At 50.4% G+C, this 12,454-nt stretch overlaps 1 protein-coding gene across 1 annotated transcript; it reads left to right on the top strand.

Moving 5' to 3' along the window:
* The first annotated feature begins 492 nt into the window (after positions 1–492).
* On the top strand, positions 493–10,820 carry DUSP5 (dual specificity phosphatase 5). Its single transcript, XM_027692275.1, has 4 exons — positions 493–1,005; positions 5,294–5,436; positions 6,880–7,099; positions 9,216–10,820. Exons 1-4 carry the CDS (start codon positions 612–614, stop codon positions 9,614–9,616), a joined length of 1,158 nt encoding a protein of 385 aa, XP_027548076.1. The 5' UTR covers positions 493–611; the 3' UTR covers positions 9,617–10,820.
* The last annotated feature ends 1,634 nt before the right edge of the window (positions 10,821–12,454 follow it).

The raw sequence follows: 12,454 nt of genomic DNA, 5'->3' as shown, positions 1-12,454 counted from the left end.
CAGGCCTTCCTGTGCTCAGGCTTTGCTGGGGGTGAGGAAACGCACAGCGAGGGGGGAATAAAGGGAACTGAAGCCCCATTTGCAACCTAGTGTGAGAAACCTGCCCCGCCGTTGCTCTTCCTTCCTTCCTTCATCCTTTTCCTACTCCTCCCCCGTGCCCCCAGCACGCTTCCCGGCTCCTCTGACAGGCTGGGGAGGGGGAGCGGTGATGCCGGGATGAGCCTCAGGCCGATGAGTGGAGAATTTTTGCGGCGTTTTTCAGCTTCCTCTGCCTCCTCGCCTGACTAACGCGGCCGGGAGGGGGTGAGGAGGGAGGGGATCCCCGCCGAGGGGCGGTGCGCGGGGCGGGGGATGCCCATGTTTGGGAGGAGGGCGCGTCACTTCCCTAATATGGGCAGTGTCGTCACGGCCCGACCTCCCATTCATATAAATGCCCGGCGGCGCCGGTCGGGATTCCCTGCCCGGGCTCGGCGCGGCGCTTCCGTCCCTCCCGCCCTATCCCATCCAACACCACCGGCCGAGCTCCCGCGGCTCCGCGCTACCACCGGGACCCCTCCCGCCGCTCTCCCTGCTCCTGCCCCGGCTGCGGCGGGGCGCGACCCTCGGCCGGCATGAAAGTCACGTCCCTCGACTGCCGCCAGCTGCGGAAGCTGCTGCGGAAGGAGCCCTCCCGCTGCCTGGTGCTGGACTGCCGGCCCTACCTGTCCTACTCGGCCTCCTGCCTCCGCGGCTCGCTCAACGTGAACCTGAACTCGGTGGTGATGCGGCGAGCCCGCGGCGGGGCCGTGCCGCTGCACTTCGTGGTGCCCGACGCGGCCGCCCGGGCCCGGCTGCTGCTGGGCGGAGAGGGGCCGGCGGGGAGCGCCCGCCTGGCCGCCGTGGTGGTGCTGGACCAGAGCACGGGGCACTGGCAGAAGCTGAAGAAGGACAGCACAGCCCAGATCGTCCTCAATGCTCTGCTCTCCAGCCTGCCGGAGGCCGGGGCCAGGGTCTGCTTCCTGAAAGGTGAGAGGGGTGGCGGGGAGATGGGGGGGCAGGGGCTGGGGGGGGAGCGGCACGATCGACCCTCAAAGCTCCTCTGGTTGGCGGCGGCCCTGCGGTGCTCCCGTCCCCTCTCCTTCGCCCCGCAGTTAACCTGATTATTGGTGGAGGGCAGAGAGGTAACGCCGGGATTTTGTTTCTTTTCCACCCACTGGAAATAAATCCCGGATAGGCTCTGCGGGCTGAGCTGAAATGCCTTTCCGCTCACCCCCGCCGCGAGTTTAAGAGGCTGATGGAAAGCAGAGAATATTAGGGAAGAACAGCAAAAGTTGGTTTATCAAAGGAGGGAGGGGACGGTGGCGAGAGACATCGGGACTGCACGGGAAAGAAAATCAACCCCGCAGATAAGAGGAGAGACGAGGCCACCGCTTCTTGCTCTCTGGGCGGTGACACGGGGCGGCCCGCGTTGGGCACCCAAAACTCAGGGATCGATGCCTGCTCCTTCACCCAGGGCGGAGAAGTTTCTCTGTCCATCGGGCACATCGACACTGGCAGGGGAAACCCAGAGCCGAAACTCTGGGGCTCGTCGGGGACAGAAAAACCTCCTCCCTTCACGTGTGTTACAACCCTTAGATTGCGGTTCTTTGTTTTCCTTCCGTGTAACCCGGGGATAATAAAACGATAAATAGCATAGCAAACATAGCAGCGCGCTCTTTCTCTGTTCTCCCGCCCCTGCCTCCCCTCCACTTCTCCTGGCAGCGCCTTTGTCCTTGTGCCCTCTCTATTTTCTCAGCGCACTCCCCCCCACCACCCTCGACCTCCTCCCGTAGCGGGACAGTGTCCGGGCGGGGCCGCTCCCGCCCGTAGCACCGCACACACGGTTGCCGCGGGGCCTCCGGAGCGGAGCCACGCCGAAGTGGCAGTTCCTAAACATCCCTCTTGCTATATCATGAGGTCATAAACGGAGGAGAAAATCAGGCGATGTTTCTTGAATAAACTCTTCCTCTGTGTCCTCACCGGCCAGGGTTAATTCACTTTTATTAAGCCTTTTGTCACACTAGTTTTTCTCCCGATGAACCCAGTTGGAGGGCATCCCTGCTGGGGCAGAGGCATCTCCAGCCTGAGTATTGTCTGGTACCGAGGTAGGGGGATGTTCCCCGGGCGGTTTGCCACCACCCTGGCTCTGTCCAGCTACCGCCAGCCTGCCCTGGACTCTGACAGTCAGCCCAAAAGCACAGATTTTGCTACTGCAGGGCAGGGATACTGGCACTGTGCTTGGCTAGTCAAATCCTTAGGGATCACATTAAAGTAGGGATTAAGAAACATCTCCAGGGTCACTCTGGGAAGTCTGTGGCAAACCAGGGGGCGAATTAAGCTCTGCTGACTCTCAGACTGCTTGTTTGGCCACGAGATTGTCCTTCCTGCCTCATATACCAGCCCCACGCTTTGAAGTGGTGACTGTGGCTGTGGGCAGTTTATCAGGGCTGGGGGGTTGATGTAGGCTCTGCTTTGTACCTCTTGTGTTGAGAAGTGTCTTATCTTGAAAACCTGTTGATTTGAGGCAAAAGACATTTCCTCTTAGTGTATGAGAAAGTTTCCTCCTTTTCCTGCTGTGGTTCCCCTTTGCTTTGCTGGAAGTGCTCCTGGGTGCAGGATCTAGCCAGTGAAGCCCTCAGCTCCATTTCAGATCCGGTGTGGCCCAAGAAGCAAATGACTCAGTGGGCAGCACTGATGATTCACTGCGGCCATGGACCCCCAGGAAGCTGTCATGGTTTGGGCAAGATCCTTGGCAGAGTGGGGATGTAAATCACCCTGGGGCACCAGGTTCTGATCAGGAGAAAGGGTCCTTTGGAGGTCCCTATTAACAACTTTGCAAATAATAGGCTGTAAAACCCCCAGGAGGAAAAAAAACAAACTAAAAAAAAAAACAACTCCTTGAAATTTCTCCTTATATTCCTGTTCTCCCTAGGCATGGAGAGCTGGGAGGAAGTGTTGGCTATTTAAGTGCTAGGATGGTCTTATTGCAATGATAAGATATGAGGAAGTCACCCCCATCCCACGAGGTCACTAAGAGTCCTGGGGTTCTTGCCTCAGGGAGGGCAGGAAGCACAGAGCCACTCCATGCCAGGCCCTCTTCCTTACCTCGCTTTCTGGCTTCCAGGGTTCAAGTGACATGTTTCATGTGTGTAGGTGCAGTTTCATTCTGGGTGAGCTCAGCCCCAGCACGGGGAGGGTGGTTGCGTGGCGGGGGAAGAGCTTGCAGAGAGATAAAATAACGGATCGTCCCTTGGTGCTGATAACGATTCTATTACTTATTGATTGAAACGGAAGCACAGCTCAGCTCTCTATGATGAGCAACCTCATATTTTCAGAAATGACCTCAGGGAAGCTAGGTTGAGTGGGGAGGGGGAAGAGAGGAGATTGCTGGAGGATGGGATGAGCAGATGACTCACTGTAAGAATGGCCTGCAAATATCCTGATCCCCAAGGCTTGTAATTAACCGTTCACCAGCTGCATGTGTTAGCTGCCCCAGAGACATGAGACATGCGTGTCTGTTCGAACACACACGCTGATTTGGCTCGGACAGACCTCTCTGTTAATTCAAGAGTAAAAACAACAACATGGGGTGTAAATGGGGATAACGGTTATTTATACAAACTGGACATATTTTTCCTATGAAATGGCAGTGGCTGGGGGGAGATAAGGTCAGCTATGCAAAACAAGAGGATTTAAAAGTCCACCCCAAGAAGGGCAGTTGGAGATCAGGGAAGTCTGTAGAGCTGTTTGTGTTTGTTGTTTTTTCACACTGTGAGTTGTCAGGGATATAATTTTATCAACCCAGTTGTTGTGGATAACATTTTATCAAACAGCCACCCCCTCCCATGGTCTCCAGGGTCACTTGGCTGCTTGACCTCATGCCGTGAGCTCTAGGTTGAGCTGGCAGGATGTGCCTGAGGGCAGGAGGAAAGGTACAGGTGCTGAATGCCAGTTGGATATAAAGTCACTCTCCTGCCCTCTGCCATGGAAAACAAATTTTCGTCACATTCAGCAGGCTTTGGATCATGCTGGCCACTTGCAACACGAGGAATGAGTAGGTGACTGTAGCATGTCGTGAATTTGAGCTCACATCTGCTCAAACATTGCAAACAAATGAGATACCAGGGCTGAAATGCCAGAGCGGCCCTGAATGTACTGGGCAGCCCTGGCAGCGAGGTCGGTGGGGGTCCTGCGGCTGCTCTGATCTTCACCACTTCCTTTGTTTCGAAATCCTTCCCTGCAACAGGGCACCCACACCGGCACTGCTTATCAGGGCGAAACAGTTGCAGGTGAATGAATCACATTGGAGGGTTTGCTTTCCCAGCCTTGTTTACTTGAGGGTCACGCTGTGAAGGATTATTGAATGTAGCTGTTCATGAGCTTTCGCCATTCATTTCTGCTCTGAAAAAGCACAGGTGGCAGACGTGGCACACCACCGATGTTTCCAGGCTGCTTCTGTTACCTGACATATTCACGTTCTTTTTGGAGATTATGTGCTTCTGTGCAGCCTATTCCCAGCCTGGAAACAGGCAACGATTTAGCTGACAACAAACCTTGAGTAACAATGTAATAATAGGATTAATTCTTTTTCATTAGCAGTGCACTGAATGAAACGAACACAGTACTTAACCGTGCAGAATAGCTCATGTGGGGCTATTCAGTTGTCAAATGCTGTCACAGGATTTCATTAAGTTTTATAGCTGTTATTTAATAGATTGGTTTCAGTGGGACCATCTTCATTACTTCACTGTCTTGAGCATTGTGGTGATTAATGAGACAGTTGCAAGTATCCCCCTGTAGTCTTTATGTCCATTCAAAAATGCAAATAAAATATTTTTTATGTTGTCACAGCATATATAGTAATGGCAGATTTGGAAAACATGACTCCTGAGTATGGAATCTGTCTCAAACACTGGAAATAGTGCTCATATATAAAATCTGGGGGAAGGGAGTTTAGCCCCCACCGTACTGGAGTTAATGGTTGATAGGCTCAACAGAATTACATTCGCTAACAGTTTAAATCTGGATTTGCTGGCTTTTGGCAAGTTAATAATTATCAGTGGTATCAGAGGTTTTTCCTTGGGTGCCCAAAGCCTTTTAAACAAAACCCATTTCCCCTGGGGAGCACTGTCCTTCATTAACCCTCCCCCAAAAGCTCATTGCTGTGTGGTGCTATCCCACTGCATTGCAAGTGCTGGAGCTTCATTTCTCCTCCAGTTCCATTAAATCAACTATTTGGAGGGCAAATACTCATCTCTCTTTTTTTTTTTCCTAGGGGGATATGAAACCTTTAACTCGCAATATCCTGAGTGCTGTGTGGATGGAAAACTCATTTCCCCAGAGAGGACGGAGGCAGAGAGAAATGTTGCCAGCCACTGTGAGAAGCCGAGTGCCAACCACAAACCTGCTTATGACCAGGTGTGTGTCACAGCTGTGGTGCATGACCTTCCCCTTGTGGGTGTTCTCCCACCTGCCACTGGGCTCTAGAGGCTGGCAGAGTGCCAGTGCCCCTGGTACTGGTGTGGGCTGTCAATAAGTTGTTGTAGTCCAGGCTGACAGCCCGTGTGCTGAATAAGTTGCCTTTTATGTGCTGCTGGTCAGCTTTGCCTTCACCTGGCTTCAAAATTGGGCAATGGAGGGAGGCAAAACACCCAATCTAGCCCCAAAACTGTATTTATGAACGGTCTTTATCACAAGTTCAGGTAGCATGAGCCATCAGCAGCTCACATCTCCACAGGAGACTGAAAATGGGCAGGGTAGAGGCTTCCAGAAGTGTTATTTTTTTGACAAAGAAGCACGCCTTGCCGGTGCCTCCTCTGAGATCCCAGGAGGGATCTGAGGCTGGCAAGGGGGCCAGGGCCATAGGGCTGCCTCTGAGAAGAGGATTGAGAGCCACAATTCAACAGGGGAAGTGGGTTTTCCGCGGAGGAAGTCATCATGTGCCCACCCAGCCCGGGGAATGTGTGTGCTCCGAGATGTCACCCTGCGGTCAGGACGCTTCCGCCAGGGTGTTCGTTTCCTGCTGCTGAGGGGAGTCCCCATGTGATGCCCCTCTGCTCACCCAGGAGCACCTCCCACACCAGGTGTCCTCCTGCTCCCTGAGTGGTTCCCAGCTGTCCCTGATGTATGGGACCCACAGTGTGGGCTGCTCAGGGTGGGGGAGGGAAAGCCAGTTTCTCGCAGCTGGAGGGTGGCAGCAGCTCTTGTGCATCATGGAAAGTTACCTGTGATCTCTGAAACCCTTGTGACAGACGGTGGCTTTTTTCTTTCGTGGTCTCATCACCCAGCCTTTGGCTTGTGCTGAGGAAGGAGGAACTGAGATGACATCTCGGGCTGGGTGATGTAGTGGGTGCTGCACTCCAGAGAGGTGTGGGGTGCAGGGGGATGGGGAGCCTAGATCCACTTTTTTTTGCTTCGTTTCACCTTTGGGCATGTGACCAGAGGGGCTAAGCCCTCGACTGAGCTAAAGCAGCTTTTTCCACTGTCCTAATCTTCCTCCCTGCTGGGATGTGGCTCCCTGCCTTGCCCATATTTTGGTAAAGTCTCAGCGGGAGCAGGCCTCACATATGAAAGCACTTTGGATGCATCACGAGGGGCAGCACTTTCAAGAGAGTCAGAAACATCCTGCACATGAGTGGGCTGGATCTGACTTTGTACCTCACAGATGTGGACAAGAAAATTAACACTTTTTTCCAGCGTGGGCTTTGCCATGGGATCGATTAACTGGCCGGCAGCACTGGGGTCCAAAAAAGCTAGAGAGAGAGGGAGCAGGCATCCACACAGGCTCCCTTGGCTCTCTTGGATCTCAGGACTCAAATACTCTTCAAAAAGAATTACATGTTTCTGCTCCTTCTTTTCCAGGGTGGTCCAGTCGAAATCTTGCCTTTTCTCTACCTTGGTAGTGCCTATCATGCTTCCAAGTGTGAGTTTCTTGCCAACCTGCACATCACGGCCCTGCTCAATGTCTCCAGGAAGAGCTCAGAGTCCTTCAAAGACCAGTATTGCTACAAGTGGATCCCAGTGGAGGACAGTCACACGGCAGACATCAGCTCTCACTTCCAGGAAGCCATAGACTTCATTGGTAGGTCCAAATGAACAAATTTTCAGATCTTCACGTATTTTAAATTAATTTATTTTAAAGTATGCTTTGGTGGGAAAGACACGCTATTGTCTGTTTCTGGATGTCACGACAAAAACTTTTAAGCTCCCTCCATTCCCCAGCATTTCTTCTGGCAGAAGGATTCTGAGGAAGGAAGAAAGAGCGATATTCAGAGCAAGGTCTCTGTCCTTCTCTCCAGGCTGGGAGGCTGAGGAAGGAAAATGGCTCCTCTTGTCTAACATCTGGCAGACGGGGCGAGTGAGCTGATTAGATTTTTCAAAGCAAGTGTAGGTGTAACTTCAGCACGACAGAGAGTAAAGACCTTGAATAAGACTGAAGTCTACTGAACTTTGTAAAGGAAAAAACCAGTTTTTGGACTTGCATGCCAGACCTGGTAACAGCCAGGTGAAGCAGGGTCAGTTTATCACCTTGCTGTGCTGAGATATCCCAAAGGCAGGGTCTTTTAGAAATCAGTTGTACCCCGTTATCACAGAGCTCTTTCCATTCCTCTTTTTGATCATGCTGGTATCTCACCCTGTAATCAAATACCCCACTGCAAAAAAATTAGGATGCCTTTAGAAAACTTTGTGCCATTCCCTTCCAAATCTTCCTGTGTTAGGCTGTGTGGGTGAGTGAATGCCAGCTGTGCCAGGAAGCATAAAGCAGAAGGTCCTTCATGAGAACCACAAGGTGTTTGGTGGAGTGGAGCAGCCTGAACCTGGGTGGAGATAATGTTGAAATCAGTGCTGTTGCTCTCCAGGAATATTCAAGAGATAAAGAGAAAAAAGCACAGTTAGAGACTCTCTGGGCTCACTGTTTAGTTGAGTTTGAGTCCTTCAACAGTGCATGTAGAATTACAAAAACCTGACCTGAGGGCTCTCTGAGTCCTTCCCCTTCCTGATAAAGGACATCTCACACCTTTTAGGGAAATAATAATTTATGGCACTCTTCTGTCCCATCCCTAACCCCTTCTGATAGTTGTTGAGTCACTTGGAAATTTCCCAGATTTTGAGGATGACTTTAATTTTCACTTTCTTTTAAAATTGGACATGTGGTGTAGATGCTGGGGATGACTCAAATCCACATCTTCCTTGTTTTCTGCAGTAGTTAAATATAACTGGACATGGTGGCACCAGTCCCCTGGTAGATGATCAAAGGCAGGCAAATGATAACTTGCTTAGCTCTGTGTGTTTCACTGAGCTCTACACTCAGCACAGTTATCCATAAATTGGAGCTTGAACATATTGCTCAAGGCAATAGAGCAGAGAAGGTCTATTTTTTGAACAGTATTTTTGTGCGGAAAGGGCTTATTTTAAGCACATTCTCTTCAATCTAATAACAATCATTGTGTTGTGTTAGTAACCACAGTGGCTCCTGTTGTGTAAAATGGGTGCTTTGTATAAGCCTTTTATATCCTGACTTAAGTCCAAGCATCCTTTAACCAGGCTGTAATTAGCAACTGCCTACCAGTGCTTGTGTGCTTTGTGGTGAGGCCCCAGGGACTGAGCTCAGCCTCTCCACCCAAGGGTACCCACCAAGGGCTCACCTCCTGGTACTGCTGTTTGCTGCCAGCTGGCCAAGGTTGGACTTTAAGGAAAAGTCCTATTTTTCTAGCAAAGCTGATGAGAGGAAGGCAGCCCCTGCAGTTTTTGAAAGACCTGGTGGTGGGAGGGCTCACCAGGCTGGGCTTGGGTCATCATTTTGAGCTGCTGGCAGAGAAATGCATGTACAGCAAACACAAGCATTGCCCAAATACCTGATCTCTGTATCACAGTGTTCTGCAATGTCAGTTGTTCCAAAAGAGAAATAGGCACGTGGAAGGGGACAGGAACAGACTTTCATAAAAAATGCAAAAAGAACCAAATCAGGATCCACAGATTCTGAAACTGTCATCTCCAGCTCTGCTCCATCACAGGCTGTGTTTTGTCCCCTTTGTCCTTTGATCTCCATGTCATGCTCAGCACCCAAGAGGAGAGCAAACCTCTCCTTGCTGGTAGATTGGCGTTGTGCCGTACTCGCTGTCCAGGGCTGGGTGTGTGTCACAGTGTCCTCTCCATCCCAACTACAACTGACCTCTGCAATGCCTTTTTCCTCCTAGATTATGTCAGGCGAACAGGGGGCAAGATCCTGGTGCACTGCGAGGCGGGGATTTCGCGCTCCCCCACCATCTGCATGGCCTATCTCATGAAGACCAAGAAGCTCCGCCTGGACGAAGCCTTCGATTACATCAAGCAGCGCCGGAGCCTGATCTCACCCAACTTCGGTTTCATGGGCCAGTTGCTACAATACGAGTCAGAGATCTTGTCTTCCACTCCCAGCCCTCCCGTCGCCTCATGCAAAAGAGAAGCTGCATCTTTCTTTGCAGAGGAACTGACATTAGGCAAAAACTTTGAAGGTTCGTGTTTTGCCTTTCCTACCTCAGTGCTGAGTTCTGTGCCCATCCACTCTCCTGTCCACCAGCTGAAACTCAGCCCCATGACGGCATCTTCGTCTTGCTGAACACCGTGGGGAGACGAGAGGTGTGGCCCTCTGATCCAAACTGTGATCCCCAACAAGAACATTTCATGAACGTGCAATAGAGAAACTTCATCGACTTAGTCTGAGATGGAGTGGTTGTCATGGGTCATATGTTGTGACTGTAAGATGCAAGTGTTCTAAGTGTGGCAGGTTTTCTGAACTTTTATTGTCTTTTTTTTAAAAAAAACCAAGTGCTTTTTTTAGGTTTTTATCCACACAATGTGCACCCACTACTGTATTTCCAGATTCCTGGGGAACAATGAAAAATCCATTTAATATGTTCTCAGTTCCCATCTCCTTCCCATCTTACTTTTGAAAAGACCCTTATTTAAAGTTTTAAGCAATAAACAGCAGCAGCAGGGAAGAAAGTAAAATGAAAAGCACCACCTTTGCAACCACAGAGGTGGTGGGAGGGAATATTTGTTCAGCTCTTTTTCTAGCTTTCCTCCTCCCCTCTCATGTGTCATGTTTCAGGGAGCAAAGAGCTGGTGTGCCTGGAGGGGGGGCCTTTCCCAGGACACTGTTGCACAACCAGGTGAAAACCCCCTCTCCTGCTCCAGCCTCTGAAGTGTCAGGTATTGATCACAGTGTAACTGGATACCAAACCAGGTCAACCAGGTCCATTCAGGTGTGGCATTTCCTGTACTTCTACATTTGCCTTTGTACTGGACGTGCTTTTAACTAAAGCAGGGACTTAACTCACTATCAACTACCCTGCTGAGCTATTAATCCTCCATCTGTTATTTAAGAACAACCCTAGTATACTTGAATGTCTCCACAATCCTCATCCAAGTTACTTCCCATCAGATAACACTGTAACTGCTGGACTTCACACCAAAAAAACCTGACAAGCTTTCTGCTCCAAGCCAACTCTTCCTCCATCCCTTCCCAAGTGTCCCCTTTGTGTATCCTGTGTGGTCAAGTGGTCTTGTTCAGTGTCATGTGACTTGCTTAGCTGTGTGATCACGTCTAGTCAGCCTTTGTCCACAAAAGATGGTTTCTCTCCTGCTTGCATTGGCTTTTGTGTCTGCAGGGAGTTCAGAATGAGTGTCTGTTGACCATTTTATTATTTTTTAATATGTAATATGTATGGGAAATGGCAATAATTTCCAGGAGATCTCGTGAATGTGAAAAAAAACCTGCAATGGCTTTTATGGAGTGTAAAAAATAATAAAGGAAAAAAATGGCAGGAGAATAAAGTTTTGTGTTGTACTTGGAGTGAGCTGCGAAGGTGCTTTGGCACAGCTCGGTGGCAGGAGAGGTCATCTGAGAAAAATGATGCGGTGTAAAAGTGATGTAAGAGGTAGAAGAGGTGGGAAAGTATCACTGGGCTTTGTGCTGAAAGCCACCAAGGTGCACCTCTATGGAGGGGGGAAGGTGAGGGGGAGGACTATTTTAAACAGTATGACATGAGTCATGGTGGCGTCACTTCCCAGCAGCTGGGCAGGCACTTCTGTTTTGATTCATGCATGTTTTATATAAGATTTGCCATCTTGCTGAAGATGAAAATCTGAACTAGGCATGGCCCTCACTTCCTTCCTGGGCACACCACATGGGATGCTACATGCCTTGGTCCCTGGTGTGATGCTTGTGGGTGGGCTTGCAGCGCCTCTGGGTGCCAGAAACTAGGGCATGTGGGTAATACTTGTCTTTTCACCTTTTTAAATGAAAAAAAATAATTCAAAGTGCCAGCATCTCTGAGCCAGTTCATGCCCCTTTTCATCTTGAAGTTTTTAGGCCTTTTCTGGTTCATCACTGCAGCACATTTATAACGTGCAATTCCAAGTTATCAAGTTGAAAAACATACAGTAGTTATCTGGGTTACAAAGTATGTGTGCCCTGTGGAGTCCATCTGTTTGTAACTTTTTACCCCAGGGGAGAAAATCTGACGAATGAGGTGGTTATTGCAGATGAGCCTTGGATTTCTTCCCTGTGTCAGGGGGATGTGGCAGCAGCCTACCTGGGTTCTAGGAAACCCAAACATGGGAACCAGCAGCCAGGGAGGTAAGGCAGATGATCTTATAAGAGCAAATCAATTAGTTTTCTGAAAGACCTGATCGCTTCCCTTGGAGATCTCTAGAAAGTGCTCTCTGCCTCTCAGCCCACACAAGCACCCAAACAGAAAGGCTGCTGGGCTTAGTGAGAGTGGCCGTGTCCTGAGCACTGAGACCTACAACCTTGACAGGAACAGAGTAGCCAACAGTTCTCATGAAACCCCATCTGAGAGAATGAGCAGCTTTGTTTCTTAAGGATGGGGAAGCTGAAAGCCTGCGCAGAGCTGACGGTGTTTGCTACGAGAACCTGCAGAGCACAAGGCAGTGGACTGAAGGGGTTAACACAGGGACTGCTGGCCCTGGCAGATTTGATGATGGCAGCTGGAAAAGATCAGGCCAGGCAGAGGAGCCAGGTATTTAGCAGAGAGAGAAGGCAGCTGCTTTGGGTTTGGAGAGAAGCTCACCCTGAGCTATAAGCACAGTGTGTTGGTGGATAGTGTTAGCAGAGGGAGATGCCAGGCTAGGATTCAGGAAGGACAGAGGGTCAGAGCCCTGTGGGAGCCTGAAAAAGGGTTGTTGTCATGTCTGGGCAGAGGAGCCTGAGGTTTATGCTCCTGCACAGGGCGGGGTTCCCCTCTTTTTGGCTGCCTCAGTCTACCTCTCCTCCCTGCAGAAGGAAGAACCAGCATCCAAGTCAGAGTGGATGTAAATGTTGCCTCCCAGAGGGATGTGCTCACATGCTTGTGCTGGTGCCTGCTCTGCTGCTTCAGTGCTAATGTGAGACCTTTGTCCCCAGCTCAGTCCCTTGGCCAGCTTGGCATATCAC

Source organism: Neopelma chrysocephalum, unplaced genomic scaffold, assembly GCF_003984885.1.
Source record: "Neopelma chrysocephalum unplaced genomic scaffold, ASM398488v2 Primary Assembly neopelma1_85, whole genome shotgun sequence".
In the NCBI taxonomy this organism is placed as follows: Eukaryota; Metazoa; Chordata; class Aves; order Passeriformes; family Pipridae; genus Neopelma; species Neopelma chrysocephalum.
This window is presented reverse-complemented; position numbering and strand designations above follow the sequence as displayed.